At 39.1% G+C, this 20,739-nt stretch overlaps 2 protein-coding genes across 2 annotated transcripts in view; both read left to right on the plus strand.

The window, feature by feature from the left end:
* LPCAT2 (lysophosphatidylcholine acyltransferase 2) overlaps window positions 1-20,739 on the plus strand; it is a 33,776-nt gene that overhangs the window by 8,776 nt on the left and 4,261 nt on the right. Inside the window, exons 4-11 of the mRNA XM_075101631.1 lie at window positions 528-640; window positions 3,745-3,805; window positions 5,015-5,073; window positions 6,403-6,437; window positions 8,817-8,871; window positions 12,078-12,160; window positions 12,727-12,852; window positions 14,000-14,153. Of these exons, the coding sequence (XP_074957732.1) occupies window positions 528-640; window positions 3,745-3,805; window positions 5,015-5,073; window positions 6,403-6,437; window positions 8,817-8,871; window positions 12,078-12,160; window positions 12,727-12,852; window positions 14,000-14,153 (686 nt within the window). The remainder of the gene's footprint in view (window positions 1-527; window positions 641-3,744; window positions 3,806-5,014; window positions 5,074-6,402; window positions 6,438-8,816; window positions 8,872-12,077; window positions 12,161-12,726; window positions 12,853-13,999; window positions 14,154-20,739) is intronic.
* On the plus strand, window positions 14,209-17,251 carry CAPNS2 (calpain small subunit 2). Its single transcript, XM_075101632.1, has one exon. It carries the CDS (start codon window positions 15,556-15,558, stop codon window positions 16,423-16,425), a length of 870 nt encoding a protein of 289 aa, XP_074957733.1. The 5' UTR covers window positions 14,209-15,555; the 3' UTR covers window positions 16,426-17,251.

Raw genomic sequence — 20,739 nt, forward strand, 5'->3', positions numbered from 1 at the left:
AATTTTCTCATCACATCTCAATAGGTCCACACGTTCTGATGTAGACTTCTGACAAAATGAGGGGGTTTTTTCCTGTCATTTACACACGAGCTGTGTATGCTTTGTAACTGAAAAGGGACGTCTTAGTTCTTTAGCATATGCTCAAACTACTTGCTGATTACAGCCTGCATGAGTTAGGCCTGGGTGTGGCTCATGAGCAGAGACCCGATCACGTCTTTTCCTTATAATTGTGTGGAAACGCTCAGTGAAAGGTAACAGCAATATTAGCAGAAAGTGTTTGGATGAATTTGGCATGTTTATACCTACTGTAAAGCTCCTCAGCTGGCAGTGTAGATGTATCTTCTATGTCTTACTTCCTGTTTTGCAGAATGAGGCGAATAATAATAGTCATCTATTTAGTCTGAAAGCTGTTTGTGCAGACTCTCCTAGTATGAGAGTAACAATTTTTTTGCTGCAAGGGAGCCTTGTACCCATGTGTTTTCTAAGCACTAGTGTAAGACAAATAAAATTTTTTATCTCTTTCACAGCAATTTTAAATTCCCTTCAGCCTGTATCAGTTTCTCGTCAAGACCCTGATTCACGAAAGAATACTGTCACTGAGATAACTAAGCGGGCACTATCAAGAGGCCAGTGGCCGCAGGTAATAAATACACTACTACTGATCCATTGTGTATTCATATTCCATATTCACTGTGCTTCATAATATCGCAAGTGCCCAGCTGAATAGGATTCTGTTGAAGTATGAAGGTAAGTCAGCTCTCAGGTATATGACTGGTTTAGGAAAGGAAGATGAGAGGCTGGTACCCAAAAAGTTTTGCATGACAAATGGGTTAGTTAAAATCCAGCCAGTACCAATTGCTGTTCCAAAGTGCATATGTTCCTGGCTTTCTCTTCTCCCTATTTAAGTCTTAACATGCTGTTTTCAGTGTAGCAGATGACTTGGATTGATATAAGTGAATCAGTATTCTCAAGCAAACTAATGTGCGAGAAGCTATCACAGAGCTGCATGTGCAACAGTTCAGGGATGAGCAGTTCATGAGATGAGTAACCTGGGCTGTCCAAGCTCCAGCATGAACAGTACTTAAGCTGACAACATCAGTTGCACATGTGAAGAATAGCTGAGGTGAAACTCAGTTCAATCTTTAGGTTAATAATGCAGTAAACCCAAGACTTTCAGATTAGTCTGAATTGTGGTAAGATTTTAACATGGAAGCAATAGTAACTGATTCTGCGCACTGTTTCCATAGTCATTCCTCAGCAGCAAGCTGCTGTTGCACTTCTAGGCCTTGGACAGCTTTCCAACCTGAAGAACTAATGGAGCAGGGGTTGCTCTGGAGGGAGGAACACGTTGAGGCAGCAACTCTGCTGCTCTTACAACAGGCAGAGGGCTGGGATGGAAATTGCATCCTTTGCAAGGAGAAACACCTGGAACAGCTTTGAACCTACTAACATCTCATTTGGCAGTGCTTCTCCGATTTCTTCTGTTGCATTAACTGTGTTCTGATGTTGCCGACAAATACAGTATCACTGCCATGCTGCTGGACACGTACAGTCAGTGATATAAGACCTTCAAAGATATCCTGTGTGGTTTTATGTATAAATTCATGCTTTGTGTTTTTAAATAGTTCTTGTTTTCTTAAGGATTAATTTGCTTAAAAAAATGGAAAACTCAAAAGAAGTGACTGGTTAAGTAGCTAAAATCACAAGATCTGTTCAGTTTGCTGCCTCCTAAATGATTGAGGAGTTACCTTCTCCTTCACTTTTGTTCCAATGAGTGGCTCTTGAGGAAAATTAAAAGAGGCTAGTGAAAATACAGACTTCAAGAGCAGGTATCTCTACAGCAGCTAGACCTGAATGCACTGCTCTGCTCTCTGAATAGTCCCTAGAAACAGAACATTTGAGTGTAACTGCTTCTCATCGTGAGGGAAGACCAACTCTTGCCACTTTTTTTTTAAATGGCATTATTTAGACATTTCCTAGATCATTTTTATTTAGCAAGCACCTTATAAAAAGCTTTTTAGTTAGTATTTAGACTGCTTTAATCTGACTCATAAATGCGTTTTTCTAAGCTGCCATAAATACTTTTAGAGCCTCTGTTATTTTTTTCATTTTATCAATTATATGGAGGATTTTAAATACACATATGTCAAAGCTAGGAAGGCTTTTTTTGTAATACTGTGCTTACAGACTACCCTGATGCTTATGATTTGCTGAACTGTTATGAAGTGATTTCAGCAAAGCCCTCGTAGACCCAATCTCTGCTGAAAACAGCATTGGGGAGGAAAGGGGGCCTTACACCAATTCTGTACTTGGGATAAAAGCTAGATCTATATTGCGGCATAAATAGTGTATGAGTCAAGTAATCTGGGAATCAACAAGACTGAGTCAGCAGCATTGCTTGGGAGTGTCACTGGGTGATTCCTAGTCCTGTGCCCTGGCCACACCTTCCTCCTACTCTCTCTCTTTTTTTTTTTGTTTTTTTTTGACCACAAGCTGATGTGTGTTATATCCTCTTCACAGTGCCTGGGCTACATTCTCTCAACACAACAGAAAAGAAGGAGTAGCTGGATTCCCCATTCCCTCTGTCTAAAACCAAAACCCAGGAGGCTGGGCAGCACTTGTGCTCATTAACAGCATGATGTTCTGATTAGTGCTTCTCCTAACCCTGTACCAAAACAAAGGGGAAGGAGGGAATGATTACTTACTCTTTGGTCAGTCACTAATATGTTTCCTGGGGCTTATGACATAGGCTAAGCAGAAACATACCCATTTTTGCATCCATAGCACCAGCAAACAATTTCTGATTACAGAATGCATAGTCAAGCTGTAAATCGGTATGTGCAGCTGTCTCTGTGATCCTAGAACAGCCTGTCTCACTTGGGTATGACCCAGTGATGCCCTCTTTCATCTAGCCTTGACCTGTTCATTTGGACTGAAGTGGGAGCACACCCTGAACATTCTTTTGATCGAGACCTGTTCTTGTGCTGAGGGTTTTTTTTTTTTAATGCTGCTTATCATCCTGTGGTGATATGAGAAACATAAAGCTTCTGTGTATCCTATAGGGAGCTGGATTTGATGTGACACATTGCAGCTCACTGCACATCTAACCTAGTATCTTTCAGACACTAATTCAGAAACCTTCTGGGTGTTTGGTGCGCCTGAGTCATTCAGGTTCAGAGGCTATGTAGTGGTGTCTAGTGCCTTCAGAGCTCTGCGTCACAGATATACATAGTCTCTCTGCCTTTTGCTGCTACCCCTCAAGCTGTGATCTTCTCATCACAGCTGGCATCTCGACTCATGTTGATAGCATCAGTGCCTGCAAAGGCTCAAGTACCTTATGCACTTCATGTCAGCCCAGACTCTTGATGTTTATACACCCAGGAGTTCAGTAAGGAGCTGCAAACAGAGGAACAATTCTGATATCATTACCAACACTAAATATGTCAACTGAAACACTTAAAGGCTTTTGTACCATATTTCTGAACTGATAAAGGCATTTCCCCAGAACTCCTCTCTTAAAAAGCTTTTTCCAAATCAAGATTATCAGGTCAACAGGTTAATATTACTGTAAGCATCCTTCATTTACTTGTTCCTTTCCTTTTGAAACAGTAATGATATTCCTGTGATACAGTGTAACATGTCACAGCTTGCATAGAAAGTCAGCTTTTATGTAACTGATGCTGAAGTATAATCTTTTTATGAAATGCATGTGTATATATGTATTTCTTTCTCTTTAAATCCAAGATACTGATTTTCCCAGAAGGCACCTGCACAAACCGATCTTGCCTGATCACATTTAAACAAGGTGAGAGATTTTGTTGCATTGTTGTTGAAAAATAATGTGTGAAATATTACTTTGGTAGTTCTAGTAAGGCCTATACTTCTGCAGGTACGTCATCCACAACAGCGCTGTAGTAATGTCTTACATCATTGAAGTTTAAGTGGCATTAAACCCACTATTTTGTACTAGTCAGCTTACTTTTCTGATTTTTGGTATTTTGTAGGATGCAAAATATCTGTGATGTATACTCTTCATTGGCTGGGGTTTTTTTATGGGTACAGTTTTAATCCAGTTTACTTACCCAGGAACTTGACTGATAACTGTAAGATGAACTACCAAAATACATGCTACTTATGATGGTCTTTTAGCTCAACTTGCAGTCATCCCATCTTAGATTTCTGTACGTTTTGCCATGCAAGATTTAGCAACTAAGTTATGAAATCTCTTTGTGTAGTGCTTAGCAAGGCAGACCAACACAGAAAGGTACTCGATAGCATCACTGATCACTGGATTGCTGTGCACTTCAGTTAAAGCCATGTTGCTCTCATTTCTTACTGTTGTACAGTGTCTTGGGTAGCAAAGTTACAGAACCAGTACTAGATGCTCAGATCCATATCACTTATGAAGATGATCAGAAAAAGAAGGGTTCAGGAGACACTCAGTAGCCTTGTAAGCATCTCATCCCTTGAAATGAATGTCAGTCAATGGGGAGATAATACACAGAAAATGAGTTTGAACACACCAGGAGGTGTATATTTAATATAATTAAAAGAAAAAGGGGAAAAAAACAGAAACACAAACAATACAACCACTCACCATCTGCCAACCAACACTGCTGGTCCTCAAGCTGCAACTGCTGCTTCCCTCGCCCAGCCAGCTCCTCCCAGTTCACATACTGGGCATGACGTTACATGATATGGAATATCCCTTTGGCCAGTTTGAATCCACTCTCTTTCCTCCTCTTCCTCCTCCTCTCCTTGTGATGGCCCTGAACACACCAGGAATCTTAGACAGCTTTCTCCTAAACCATTTTCTGTCCTGACATCTTGCTAGTCACGCTGCTGATTTCAAAAAAACCCAAAACAAACCCCACAGCAAAAAGAACACTTCCCATTCTTTTTGCCTTTTTCAAAATTGCTCCTTCCAGATACCATGTCTTACGTGAATCACTGAAAACTCCCAACTGCTGTATTAAGCTTAGCCTTTACAATCAATTCTAATTTGTGGTGGCAGGTGCCTTTGTTCCACGAGTCCCTGTACAACCTGTGTTGCTCCGATACCCCAACAAGCTGGTAAGCAGAACATTCTTCTATCACTAACTAGTAATGCAGAAGTCAAAATCCTAACTTAAACGGCACCTACGATGAATATTTTGCATTGTCACAGAAGAATTTTGTCATTGTCACTGTCACTGAAGAATCACTGTTACTATCCCGAGCTTTAGCACTGGAGAGCTCCTGGAAGCAGCTGGGCTTCCCAAGTGTCACCATGGTGTAGTTGCTGTTCTGATTGTTAAGAACTTACTGCTGGGCTTCTTAGCTGTATTTTAAGAGGGAGCACGGGAAAGTATTGCAGCGGAAGTTAGAAACTTCCTGCAAAGCCACAGAGCCTGCACTTTGAAGTCTAAAATGTACACCACTTCCCTACTAGTCATCACTTTTTGTTTCAGCTCAAAATACTGTCACTGCAAAGGGGCTTGCAAAGTTTGTGCACAAAAGCAAAGCTGAGCCATGCAGCGCCTCCAACACCCCCTCCTTCAGGGACCTCAGGAGGGCAGCTTTGCAGAGGGTTCTTCTCGTGCAACTTTCCCTTTTTTTGCCAAGTAAACGTTTACACTTTCTGCCAAGTATAGGGGTACAGACGTATGGCTCTGCTTCACTGACGTGTAATGCTGGGACATGAGTCTAGCAGCTTGTTAACCTTATTTTTTTATTGGTATTATTATTATTATCTGGCCGTCCAGCAAATCCAAAGACCAAACTGTTCATTCCTAATGGTTTTTAAGATTAAAAACAAGTGATTGTTATTGTTGTTGTTGTTATTTAGAAAGTTGCCTTTGTAAAATCCTTTTACAGATCAATTTCAAAGCAGTGAACCACTAAAGGGGTTTGGTATCACATTTCACTGACAGGGATTAAGGATCTGCAGTATACATTGTAAAAATCATACATAGGAAGTAATAAACATAGAATAAGAAAAAAGCAAAGAAAAAGCATGGTGAATTACCTATTCAGAAATGTCCTTAAAAACTAAATGAAATATATTTTTGAGGGTGCCTTTCTAAAGGGACTGGTGAAGTCTTCTGGGAAAGTCTTATTAGATTATTTTTTTCCTACTTCTGTTTTTTGGATCAGAATGAATGATTTAAAATATCTAAAAAACTATATAAACTTTATTCCCAATTTTTGATATTATCAAAAGTCTGCCATGCTTATTTCCAGAATTTTAAAGCAAGGGATCCTAGTTGTCTTGACACCTTTTTTTTGTTTTCACTACAGGACTTAAAACCATCATCTGCTTTTACTAAACTTGTGCCTGTTTTATATTGTAACATATCTGCTCTCTAACTTTAATCTAGTTTTGTCATATATTTCTGTGGTTTTTTGTTTTTTTTTCCTTAGGATACTGTGACCTGGACGTGGCAGGGCTATTCATTGTAAGTTGCTTAATCCTAATTTTCAGTGTGTATAGAATTTTTTCCCTCCATTCCTAAACAGTCCACCAAACAGATTCAGCTCAGCCAAGACACATGCTTTTCTAGATCTGTTTTTATGCGGGAGAAATACTTGGGGATAACGCTGTCATGCAGTCAGAATGGCTAGAGAAAGGGTTTGCAAATGGCGAAGCGTTATTTCCAGCTCTGCCACTGTTTTGTTTAAGTTTCTCCTGTTTTGCACATTACACTAGAGCAGAAGAAAGATTTTAAGTTCTTTTTCTTTGGGGAGCAATCATAGTCATCAAAACCCATAGACGTTTACCATTTCCTACATGGTATACACACAAGAAAAAATTATCCCTTCTGTTTATTCATTCCTCATTTGAAGTAAATGAAGATGAGCAAAACAAGTATGACTTTTCCCCATCTTCTCCTGTTGTAACAGGGATTCTTCTTCAGATTTTTATTTTGGCCCAAGCCAACAAAAGCAATTGTCCTGAGAGCCTAGGGAAGAGACTATATATAGTATCTGACATTGAAATAATGACAAAAATTTCAGCAAACCATTTAGGCAATGGATCTCTGTTTATTTCTCAATGCAGGTGGCGTTCTAATATGCCAAAATATTTTATTAAAGTATTAAAAAGCATTTACAGCTGCACTGAAAATACTTTCCACCTTATAAACATACATTAATGTGGATTTGCAGAATCCATATGCCATATTTTCATGTGGAATATGTAGTGTATCTAAGTACCATAGTACTGATTTACTAAGTGACTAAAATTTTTAAGGCAACTAATTTTGAAGCATGTCTGAACAAGTGGAGCGGATCATAAGTGCCTTTTAAGCTATCATTAGTTAATCCTAGCATCTGCATACCTGTAGAATGGACATTATGAAAGCTGACCTAGATGAAAATGTCCATCTCATTTAGTTTCCCAAGAATTTTTTGCTGTTTTCATTACTGCTTTTACAGTTATCAGCATACTGAGAGTAATGAATATTGCAAATTCAGTAGCATACTACAGATTTCCCCTATGAAGGATTTATGCTGGCAGATTGAAGAGGAGCTACATCTTCAGTTATGAAAGATGGTGTAAGATTAGGTGAATAAATAAATCATATCAGAGGTATTCCTGTGGAAAGGAGGAGGCTGCCCATTCACTAAAAATTGAGAACTGCTTTAAGCCTGGTGGCTGGATGATGAAGGCTCAAACTGAAACCTCTGAGAAGACGAAAGGAACAGCTTGGCAAAATCATGGGAAGACAAGAGATGGATGGGGTAGAATCTAGAGATTCTTAACAAAAATAACTGGAACTGGGAGAAGACCATCCCCCACACAAACCTTCAGTTCACGAAGTGCAGAATTGTCATGCTTTTTGTGAAACTTCGTGAATATTGCGGCCAGGATGGGATGGTACCAGTCTCCTCCTCAGAAATCTCCTGAAACCCCAGCTTTCACTTACTACTTCTTTATTATTTTTGTGCCTTACTGGGAGGAAAACCTAATGTATAACATATAACATAGGTACGTAACACATAATATTTAAAAAAATCAGGCGTTCAGAATGGATTGCTGCAGAAAGTAGAAAGTATCCCTTAGTTCTTCTGCCTTTTCCTTCTCTCTTTTTATTTTGTCCAAAACAAAAGGAGAAGAAAGATTGCTTGAGGGTTTTCTACTGTAATTTACCTGATTTAAAGTAAAGAGCAAATGTCTGTTTCTCCTTAAAAATCACAGTGAAAAGAGCAATTCAAGAGGGGAAGTGATTATGCTTATCCTCTTCCCAGTTTCTTCCTCCCCCTACCTGCTGATACTAAAATTTATGACTTTTTCTTAAAATGCTGAAGGTCCTGAACATACTGACACTTCATTAATACATTCATGTAAACACTATTTTTTGCAACACTATAATTTGCAAAAAGGCTAGCGAATACTAACAAATGCTTGCTTCAGTTCTGCAGAAGGAAGTTACTGGTCCCATTTTGCAGATGAGAGAATAAAAGATAAAGTAAAGCTACTTCTCAGAATCAAAACTCTTCAGGCTTTAAAATCCAGGATGTATTCACCTCTTTAAAGAAAAAGTAACGTATACGTTTTGCTGGCCAAAGAACTGTACAGTATTGTTAATACGCACAACAACAGAAAATAAATTGCCTGCCCAGTGAGCAAGTAGCAGATGTACACAGAAGCACTGTAGAAAAAAATGTTGAAAGCAACATTTCAGGGAACTTCACTGCAAGGTACTTGAAAACCTTACCCAGTATTGGCTGTGTTTTTGTCAATGCTTTTAAAAGTTTCGTCTACTGACATGCAAATACTTTGTTTTTTAAGTAAGTAAAATGTATTATTCTTCCTCTTTCTTTCTTGCCTGCAGAAAAGAGCTGTGCCTAATGACGGTGTGTCAGCTCTTCACAAGAGTAGAAGTTGAGGTAAGAATTAACAATATTTTTTTACTAAGATAAAGCAACCAATTTATTCACATTATTTGTCACTGTTAGTGAACAATAAACAAATGTCTCAGAAACAAGAACAGAATTGTGGTAATATATTTATATTTGTTGTCCATTTCTATGCATCACTTAATCTGATGAGTTCCTGGAAGAAAGCTGTCAGGAATGCCTTTAGTTTTAAAGCGTTATCACCACGTGCATTTTACAGATGTTAAAACTAAGAATTCTAGTATGTTCTGTTAAAGGTAACAACTTCTCTCTTTAACGCACCTTCTCATTTCCCTTCTCCCTTCAAAGCATCCATGTCTTCCTCACCATCTTCCCAGACTGAACTCTAAAATGTTTTCTGCAATGAAGAGCTTACTTAAGGACACTAGTACTGGCACTGGGGAGAAAGCTGAGCTTTGTATAACAAACCTCTTCCCTTGATCATTAAAATCAGCTGCACAGCACAAAGGCAGATGAATGACAACTGAAACAACATACACACTTCTTTGTATCTCTACACTTAGTCCAGCTGCTCCCTGTCAAAGAGCCAACATTCAAAACACAGTAGTGAGGAGCCATGTAACTGAGGTGCCATCAGTTTAAGTGTTGTACTTCACATTCCTTACCAAACCACAAAGGATTGTCAGTGTGGACTAAGTTTGTTTAGGGACCTGAAGAATGGGAGAATTTCAGACAGGTTTTGCTGTTTATTTGCAAAACACAGAATTCAGCAAAGTTGTGCAAAGCTTTGTGAATAAAACCTGTGTTGCTACTACTAGCAATTAGCAATATGGTGTTTGTTGTGAAACAAATTCGTTTTCAAGGGAGCACCTTGTTACTGTATAGTACGTGCAGTAGACATATTTATAGAAGGTGTACTAAAGAGTCAATTCTCCTAATGATTTTGTGCAGAAGGACATATCTGTGTAATTTATATATGTGGGAGCAAGAAATAGTTAATGTAGCCCTTCTAGTAGAAGGTTTATTTTCCCCTACTTCAGAACAGAACTCAAACTTGCCTGTTAGAAAATGAATCTCGTGTTCTGAAAGATTAAACTGAAACATAAAAAAACATGCAGCTTTCACAGCAGCATGTGTCCCCAAAGTGGAACTAATTTCTTAGCATCAATGCAAAAGTCCTTCCATTTCTAAAAAGAGAAGGGGCAGAATTGTTTGGGGAAGGAGGGAATCGGACTACTCCTTTTAGGAGCGCACATTTCTGTTGCTGTCCCATACTGCAAGGAAGTAGCCTCTCCACTCCAGTCAGTCTTGTGCTGCCTCTACCTACTGTGCATGAACAGTGACGTACTCCTGTAGTCCGAGGGAGTATGTGCGTATGTGTCTACTCATATTCTAACAAACTGGATACTGAAGATTAAACAGTGAACCTGGCAGTGAGTTTTAGGACTGCAAAAGCTACAGCATTTGGCAAATTCTGTAAGAAGGTCAAAAGCAGATCAGAGAAGTATTTTTCCTACTGAAAGAGCTGTGAAGAATTTTCTAACAGGACTGCAATCTGACAGGGAAGGTATACCTACTAGTCTTCACCAGATAAGCAGCTGGCTATATGTGAGATCATGCATGCCACCTCAGGAGGCCAAGAAACCAAATTCTCCATCTCCAGACATGGTTTCTGGTAAACCAGTTTTGTGAATAATTGTAGGTGGGTTTTTTGAAGGGGACAGAGGTGGTATTTAACCTACCAGAAATTCAGGTTGCTGTCTGAGCAAGACCTCAGCCTCAAATGATGTAATGACCACTTAGAAGACCATGCCCCATGTTTGCATAGATAAACCTCTCAGAGTTATTACTTCATCACGCCTAGTGATGACACAGCTTTCTGCATCTGTACAGTGTGCCTGTGCTTCCTCGATTTAAGGGTTACATGGCTTCTGAAGGGGAGTTGTATAAGCAGGGACATGTCAGACTTCAACAGAGTTTGCAACTGCTTATAGAAGGAATATCTCAAACCTTCACGTGAACAGCTAGACCCCTGCTGTCCTTGCAGGGGAGAAAACTTTTAGCCATAAACAGAAAATTGTTATGGCTATTTGACAGAAAACCTATTCCATAAACATACTGTTTTTAATCAGAGAGGCAGCATTCCTTCAAAACAAAGACTAAAAGGCTCTTCAGGATGGACAGCATTTATATGGGCAGTTACTGCTATATTAGTGCATCACCAGCAACTCAATGTAACTGAAGAAACATATTGGCACATAATTAGCAACTGTGCCTTCCAGCAAACCATGAGCAACACCTTATACTTATTCTAGAATTGCTGTATTCTAGGATTTAAGGGCAAGATTGCAGGGTGGGGAGTAGCAGAACCAAGATAAATGATAACCATAACTGAGAAAAGGCATGGTAAACAGAGCTGCAAGTAAACACTGTAGACTGAAGTGGAAAGAACAAAACACTCATACACACACACTATTTTGCAAACAAACGGATGCTAATTCGTGCCATGTTAGATAATAATTCATCTGTAGTACATTTTTAGTAGCATTGAGTAAATCCTTATCAGTAAATATGTTGCAGTTTAGATATCTGGGGTGTTTTCAAGGTTTTGGAGGAGATGGGGTTGTTTTGCTGGGGTTTTTTACTCTCTGCTCGGAGTTCCAAAATTTTACAGTATTTGTATCCAGTTAGTACTCTACTTACAACTCAGAACTAAGATTCCTTAACATTTTTATCATGGAGGAAGAACTTACAGGAAACTCATCAGTCATGTGCTGACAAATACAATTAACAGGTATGAGGTGGGACTGCAGTATGTACTTAAAAACATAATAAATCTTACATACACTATTCCAGTATATAACATGACTTATAAAGAATCTTTGAAAAGGAGCGTTCAGTATTTCAGACTCACATTCTTACAAATGTAGTATTTAACTTTCTAACTAAGTATGCATTTGTTATACTTCCTTTCTTTGGGGGTTTGATTTTTCATATTAAAGCAGCTTCTACCAATCTTTAAGAGGCAGATTTGACCCAAATCTTATTTGCATGGCTAGGGTAGAAGAGCCTGAGAGTTTTCTAAGGCGGTTGAGACCTCTAGCGTTCAGTTCCTTCATTGCATGGCTCATTTTTTAGCTCCTCTTTTTCCCCCTTTCCAAACAATAACAAGAAATTATCCATGTTGCTAATAAAGTGGTGACTACAGAATTGATTGGATAACTCATCTCTTTCAGTTTCTGCCTGTTCATGTTCCTACTGAGGAAGAAAAGAATGATCCCATTCTTTTTGCCAACAGAGTCCGGCAAACTATGGCAAGGTATGTAATCCGTCATGAATAAAAATCTTTGAGAACTTTTCTTTTATATCCAGCAATTCCATATATATCTCGGCCATAAAGTAAAATTTAGTTAAGTCCCAGGTATTTTTTATAGGAATTGCTCTAGATTTTCGCTAAGAGGTGTCAAATTCATATACTAAAACACCCTGATTGTTTTTACATGGACCATAAAGAAGGCTGTCTTACATTAGAACATAGTATGTTCAATTCATGGAAAGCTGGAATAAATTGCTCCCATATTTGCTTGGCAAGAATAAGCGAGTGATTTGTTCTCCAAGGTTACTGGGCTGCATTTACAAGACTGTAAATCTTAAAACATCATGACGCTGCCATAACATAATTTCACAGTATTGTTTCACAGTTTCACAAAATGGTATGTATTGCTTTTTCCTACTTGCAGCAGTGCAAGAATTAATTTCTTCTGTATATTAGCATAAAAGCCAAACAGACAGAGAAGGCAAACAGTCAACTAAAAGCAATTTTAATATAAGAAATTTAATATAAGAAATATAAGAAATGTTTCTTTTTCCTTAATTTTGTTCCAGTGCTTTGAATGTGCCAGTCACTGATCACACTTTTGAAGACTGCAGACTGATGATTTCAGCAGGACAGCTGACTTTACCCATGGAAGCTGGGCTGGTGGAGTTCACCAAAATTAGCAAGAAACTCAAGTAAGGGAAGTTTAGCTGTTGGAAGCATAATTACTGCAGTGATACAGGTGTTGATGGCTACCTGTAAAAGGATACGTTACCTGACAAATGACTTGGCCATGTGTGACGTAGTGTGCTTATGTACACAACTTAAATTCATAAACTATATGGACATCAGAGATGAGGAAAACCTCAGTACAAACTAATCCCAACTAATTTTTGTGGGCAGTGTTACAAGAGGAAAAATGCATTTTTCTAATCTTTTAAGGACTTATCTCACCAAAAGGTGAGGAAGATAGAGCAGTAGCTATTTGAGGCACCTGATGGTAATCTTGGTGCCCAATTTAAATTGCTTTTGTGGAGATGCACAGACAGTGTGTGTTAGGAAGTAAAAAAAAAAAAACTTCTTTCCAGACTCAGACTTCAGCCAGGGGCTTACTTAGTTGTACTGTGCAGCCATGTTTCCCTAGTGGTATTGGCTTTTTCTGCCTGGATACAGTGGTATTTGAGGACAGGACCACTTAATCATACAGTAACTCCATCAAATAACTTGGCGTGGCTGTGGTCAAATCTGAAGTATGTGCACAATAAATCTTGACTTCTTACGTATTTGCTATATATCCATTTATAGAACTCTGTCTGGGACAATCTTCAATAGTTACATGGCAATCCTAATTACTCTTACTGAGATGCAGTGGTGTATTTCTGCAGAGAGATCAAGATACTTTTCAGGCTGTAGTGATACTAGTGTTTGGGTGGAAAGCTAGTTAATAGAGCTGAGATCTATTCCCTTCTTTTAAGGCAATATTCACCCTAGGGAATAATGCATCAAAATAATACCACATTTGAATTCATGGTAATGAAAAGCTCTCTGCTAGACTAGCCTAGTAACTGGACAGATGATTCTAGGTTTGGGAAGTTACTCTAAGGAAGTCTGATATACCGAAGCATGGAACTGCCTGCTTTTAATATAAATAACCCAGGGGAGCAGTATTAATTGCTGTTTTCATATAAAATATCAGGTTGGAACTACAGCATTTCTAATGCTGTACATGCATGCTCTGTTTGGCTGTTTTTCATCTTTGAACACTGTAATAACTCCTACTGAAATTCCATCTGTCCAAGATCTGCTGTATAGAAATATCTCCTCTCCCTCATGTTTGCATAGCCTAAAATGGAATCATGTCAGAGAGCAGTTGGATACCTTTGCTGCTATTGCAAGTGCTTCCAAAGGGGGAAGAATTGGAATTGAGGACTTTGCGGAGTACTTGAAGCTGCCTATTTCAGATGTCCTCAAAGAGCTGTTTCTACTCTTTGACAGGGTGAGTAGTTGGTTAACTGACTTGTTGACATTTTTTTTCTTAAAATCACATTCCAAAAGGATAGTTAATTCATTATAACCAGCTTAGTAAATGCTTCTTGGTTAGCAATTCCCATAGGCAAGATAGGTGACTCTTACAGTTTCCTTCATAAGTTTCGATGGAAAAAAGCTGGTCAGTTTGCACCTTGTGAGATGACAGCCATCTCTTGGACCAAGCAGCTGCACCACCATCAGATGATAATCTTCATTCTGGGAACAGCTGAATGTTTCCTTTTGCGTACCCCAGATTTTGAGCTTATGTAAACTCTGACAGCTTAATTAACTGATGTAGTTTTAAGGGGATAATTTAAGGCGGATTGAAGCTGACTACAGCGTATGTTCCTGCTGTGTTTGTGAAGGGTGCTGTTAGACACTATAAGGACTCCTCTTGCCTATCTCCAGCCATAAAGGAGGCTATGCGTTAATGTGATCCTTTAGGCTTTCCTCCATAGTCATGAGTGATCTCTCCAATTTTCTACTTCTCTCTGAAGACGAGAAAAATTGCTCTGTGGATGCACCCCTCTGACCATACCAGAAACATCAGTGACTAGAGTGTAGCATAGAATTCATCTTACTTCTTGGCACCCAATATGTGCTACACTGCAAGCCGCATGTACTGCAAGTGCTTATGAACTGGAGTTTGTTTCTTACCATAGGACCTCTCCCAGGTCAGCATCACTCTTCCTGATGAAGTTAGCTTTAGCAGTACACCTGTACTTGGGAGGTCATTGCATTGTATATGCCGATCAAAATTTTTTCAGGATTTTTCCAGATAAAAAGGTATTACAAGCTCTAAAATAGAGAGGAGTCAAATGTATTTCCTTAATTGCTGAATGCATTGAAGCTCTAGCAGAGCTAGGTACTCATCCTTTCTTAATTCTTGCCTCCCCATCTTGGACCATTGGCTCCTATGAACATATAGTCCGAGTCCTGAAGCACAGGTGTGGCAACCAAAATAATTATGGGCGATCAAGGCTCCTCTCACTTCACCTATATGGCACAACAGCGTCAGAGACTAGAATTAGCAATGTAATGCTCAATTCACTAAAAAGTTGAAGGCATAAAAGATTGCAGGAACAGACAAGACTCTAGTAAGGTTTTGCTGCATTTATCTTTAAGGAGATCAGCATAACTGTGGAACAGTCACACTAATGTGGCAGGGCTCTTTTCAAATTGCTGCAGTTATGAGCACAGGTATTTTCAGACTTCTGCTCTGTGGCTTTTCAGCCTCACTGTTAAAAAGACTCCTCAAATCACATAAAGCTAACTACGCAGAGAAGAAAAGAAGAAATAGACATGTATCAACAATTGACAAAAACTACTGACACCTGAGATAACTCTGGCAGCTGGAGACATGCACAGACATGGTGAAGCGTAAGCACGCAGATAAGCTGTGTTGTGCCCACGCCCAGCTCAGACACAGTACAACTTCGGAGAGGTACAGAAGAACAGGATCTCTGAGTAACTCCCTTCAAAAAATCTTCACAATGTTCCTTGCTAAAGCTTTGCTGAGTGGAGGAAGTGGTAGTGGTCATGGAGGGAGCCTTGCACGTGGCCTTGGAGGTCTTCTAACAGGAGGTGGACATGGAGGGAATCTTGCAGGACTTGTCGGAGGTCTTGTCAATCTTATAAGTGAAGCCGCAGCTCAGTATAATCCAGAGCCACCTCCACCTCCTCACAATCATTTTATGAATGTGGAAGCTTATGAGAGTGAGGAGATCAGACGGTTTCGTTGCCTTTTTGTCCAGCTGGCTGGAGATGATATGGAAGTGTCTGCCACAGAGCTAAGGGACATCCTGAACAAAGTCGTTTCCAGGCATCAAGACTTGAAGACAGATGGCTTCAGCTTAGACACATGCCGTAGCATGGTCGCCGTCATGGACAGTGATACAAATGGCAAACTGGGCTTTGAAGAGTTTAAGTATCTGTGGAACAACATCAAGAAATGGCAATGTGTATACAAGCAGTATGATACTGATCAGTCAGGCACTGTTGGGAGAGCTCAGCTGCCGGATGCCTTGAAGGCTGCAGGGTTCACCCTGCATGAACAACTCTGCCAGGTGATCGTGCGCAGGTACGCTGACGAGGACGGTAGCATGGATTTCAACAACTTCATTAGCTGCTTGGTACGACTGGACAGCATGTTCCGGACCTTCAAGTCCCTAGACCAAGGTGGAGATGGACAGATCAAAATGACCATTGAAGACTGGCTGCAGCTGACCATGTATTCATGAAGGCATAGCAGAGAAGAGTAAGCTTTGTGTGGAAGATATACATGGAAGACTACAATCCCGTACTATAGAACTGTAGTCTTTCTGTTGTTCTAAGGCAGATGTAGTTAGTGGTAGATAGCTCAGCTCACAGCGTTGCAATTCCTCTTCTGTGTGCATTAGTCTGCTTTTCTGAAGGGTTTGTGTCAGTTGGACAGCTGCGTAAGTCTCTCAGAAAACTATCTCTGCATCAAAGTTTAGTTACTTCTTCATGTAAAGTGGCTTGTATATGAGTATACCTGTTATATAAAAAGCTCATAAGTTTGGTGTTGCTTTGTGGTGTTACTGTTCTGATTTGTCAGCATTCACTAAGCTGGAATAAAGCTGCTTGCCTGAAGGCAATCACTAGTAAACAGAGTTGTGCAGTTATTCCTAACAAGGGGGAAAACATGACAATTACAATAACTGTAATGATGAATGAATTCACATAATCATATTTAATTTCCTTCTGACCTCTGCTTTTTCATGCTTGTCTGCTGAAGCAAAACCTGAGTGGTATTGTCACTGGCCAGGACAAAATTGAAGACTTATATAAGGCTACTCGTACAACCTTTTTCTCCATCCTACAATTCTGTTAACTAGTTTTTTCTCTCTTTCCTTGAAGCCTTATTATAGTTATAATGAGAACAACTTAAAATACTGCGTTTATATTTAGAGAAGCTTGCTGTAATAATGCAATCACATAGCAGCCAGCCAGCCAAAATCAACCTCTGTCTTTCTGAGTTAAATTTTATCAGGGCACAGAGTCCCACTAAAGCTAGTTATGCAGTTCTGTCCAAGACATCAATTTTTGAGTAAAAAAAAAAAAAAAGGAATAATGTGAACTGTCAAATGTACATTTCTTCAAATTAAGGATTACATAGTTGATGAAAACAGCTCTTGCACTGCAATGTAACAAAGCAGAATTCTCAGCAGGGCTGTGCTGCTTTAAAAGAAAATTGTGTAGGGTGTGTACCAGCTGACTGGAATGTGAAAGGATGAGTGGAGTAGCCCAGCCTGGGCACTGTGTACTGCACTGCGCACAGTCTCCAGAGGTAAGAGTCTACATGCCCCTGCCACTCCCCAGGGAGACATCAGTGACTAATTGAGAAATACCACACAATAGCTGCAGGGCATCTGAATACTAATGTGTTTTGGTTTTGTTTCTAAATTTCCATAGCTTTGATTTCTAAATCTTGCAGTTGGCAGATAGTATTTTCCAAACTGATGAAATCTCCTGACTGGTATACTTGCAGAGGCCTTTTACTTGCAACTTAGGAAAAAGTTAACTTACAACTTTTGCCCAGACTTTTTTTCCTCCTGCTCTTTGTTTAATACCAAACTGGGTGACAGAAACAGTAAAAATAGTTGTATTGTGATGAAAGAGGTCAGTTCCTTCATAATGGCATTCACCCCCCTCCCAGTTATTCAGTGAAAAAACACATTTATTCACAGTGGCATTTGGGCTCTGAGTAATAGAAAACTGAGCATGAGGGAAAGTGTGGTACCTCTATGTGAGCACCATCCTACCAGGTTTGTTTCAGAATTTCCCTTTCTGACTCGTTAGGACTTGCATGTAGCAATGGGCAGTGGAAGTTTGGAGTTACAGCAAAAGCTTCTTAGACTATGAGCCTGGATATGAACACAAGAGGTGCATCTGCAGTTCCTCCTCAAATGGTCCAGCTGTAGCTTCTTTGTGGTAGCCCTGTAAGTGACTCATGGTTTACTCATCTAATCAGAACAGGAATGACCAGTGCACACACATATACATACACACACTTGATTTTTCCTGTTGCCTTACATAGTGAGAAAAAAGTTTGGGGGCAGTAGTACTTTAAACTTTATTGACTGCATCTGTCTTGCAGAGAGCTTTGCTCACTGCATAAAGTTTACTGATTATCCAGCCCGAATCTCCTTGTGCAACTCTTAAATGGAGACTGTTCACAACAATGCAAACTTTAGTGTTTAGCAAAGTGTAAGATTTACTGTATTATATGAAAAACCCAACAACAAAACACTAGTTACCATAGCATGCTATAGTGAAAACAGTAGCAGAAAACTAGTTGCCTTAAAGAAAACAAGGGTTGTTGAGGGTATGCTATGTTTCAGTTATTTTGTGTAGCATAAATACAAATATATAAATATTGATGTTGTACTTTGCTATTTAGAGAACTGGAGCTCAGCTCACGTGTTTTTTCCTTAAAATATTATTGCATGCATAGGCTGCAAAAACAGCTAGATACAGATAGAAAGACTATTGCAAGTTGCTCTTTTGCAGTGGTGCTACATGAACACTGAAGGATTTCTGGCATTTTCAGTTTAACACCTATCATTTCTCCTTAACCAAAATGCCAGAGCATCTGGAAGTTAGCCAGCATCCTAGGATTTATTAGAGCTAGTCACAACATGATCTTGCAAGTATAGTAAGTTTATTTTCTACTCAGATGGCTGGAGTTCTGTGTATCAGATTGCACTCAGTTTTGGTTACTGGGGTTTAGCACTTTAGTGAAAGTAACATGACCCTTATTAACTCTTGTCATTTTAGCACAGCCAAAGCTGTGTTAACTGATTTCAAAAGTTATTTTTAATGAGACTATTTTATTTAAAGTTTACTTCCCAATTCTTTTCCTGTGATACTAATACTTCTTCTTTAAAAATAAATTTAAAAAAATATTCTAATCGCAAACAGTCCTTTGCTAAGAATACAGCCTATAAAACTGTCCAGAAATAATATTCCATGGAACTTCGAACAATTATTATCTACAGTCTTGCTTCAGTTGTTTTAAGTGTTTAGGTTTATAATGATAAATGTTAAAAGTTAGATCTACTATCGTTATGAGAACTATGATGCAGCCAAAATACTTAAAGTCAAACTTTGCAGCACAATAAGAGCACAGATTTCTAAATAAAATAGCATTTATGAGAGAACATTGTCCTTTTCTAATGATTGAAAACTGTTGAAAGCTATATCCCTTAGACACACATGAAAATAACTTTAAAGACTATTCATATTTTTGCGAAGAAGTTTCCTTAAAATTCACAGGCCTTTAAAGTACAAGATGTTCAAAGGTTGTCTTCAAACAAGATTGGTTAGACCATTATTATAAGGAAAATCACACTTCTCCATGCAAAACAGTCTTGAATTGGTGTTGAAGGCTAAATAAAATTCTATCTTAGTGGTTTTAAATCCTGTCAAATATATAGCTTGACAAATAAAAGTTAGTACTGAGTCCATTATTACACATATTTTGTTAATCAAGGACTATCTTAAGACCTACATTCAATGACAGAAATCCCTATTTCATAGAGCCCAAGATTTTCAAAGCGCTCTACAGAGCTGCCTTAGCATTTCTCCACTGGCAAGCTCCATATTCCACTATTCAGCAGCAGAAAGTCAAGAACAGAAAGGTTAAGGCTGGTCTGCTCAAGTGGGCATTAGAAGTTGGTAGGAGAGCCAGAAATAGAGTCTAGATCTGGCTGTTCACTACAGATTTACCCAGGAGACCACCCCTCTCGCTTGGCTGAAAAAGTTTTGCGCTGTCCTCAGACTAAGGGAGTCCGCTTCTTTAAAAATCTTTTTCTTCTTGAAATGTACAACACATCCACAAAGGGAACTCTGCTTTACACTTTTTTGCTTTTAAAATGTTTTTTATGAAAGTCCTTTTTGTGAATGTTCAAAACTATGAACTACTAGTAATCGCTACTATGTTTTCATTACCCACCGTGTGTCCCTTCACCTAAGTCTTGTATATGGCTTCTTCCCCAGACTGGGTGTTTCCCAAAACCCTCAAGAAACTTTCAGTGTGGTCACAGGAACACTACTGACTTAAGCATGTATTTCAGCGGGCATCTGCCATTTTCCTGATCTGCAAATACAACGTAGCTTACATAGAATTAATCACGAATCCCAACAAAGCAAGCTTCAAATGTTTTGTTGAAGTACCTTTGTAGTTAACACATTGAATTGTTCATTCAGATTAGAACTGGAATTATCAGAGAGGCTGTTACACTGAATTCATTGCATTTGTGGCTTAAAAGGTAGGACAATGTAGTGGCTTCAAAATAGCACGCAGGGCAATGCATTCACCTCAAAGAAAGGCTTAAGACAGACCACGTAGATTTACTGCATCATCAGGCTGTACTTTCACTGACATCTATTTTACTGCTAAAGGTTCCCAGGAAGAATTAACTATAGGCAACAGCCTCACTGTTGGCCTGTTTATTCTAGGATGTTGCATTGGGCTCTGGACTTCAGCAAGTGCCAGTGCTACATGAACTGTTACAGTTACCTTAAAGACA

Source organism: Phalacrocorax aristotelis, chromosome 8 (assembly GCF_949628215.1).
Source record: "Phalacrocorax aristotelis chromosome 8, bGulAri2.1, whole genome shotgun sequence".
Classification (NCBI taxonomy): Eukaryota; Metazoa; Chordata; class Aves; order Suliformes; family Phalacrocoracidae; genus Phalacrocorax; species Phalacrocorax aristotelis.

Coding starts and splice junctions, on each gene's coding strand:
- CAPNS2 (XM_075101632.1), top strand. CDS start 15,556: ATGGTGAAGCGTAAGCACGCAGATAAGCTGTGTTGTGCCCACGCCCAG.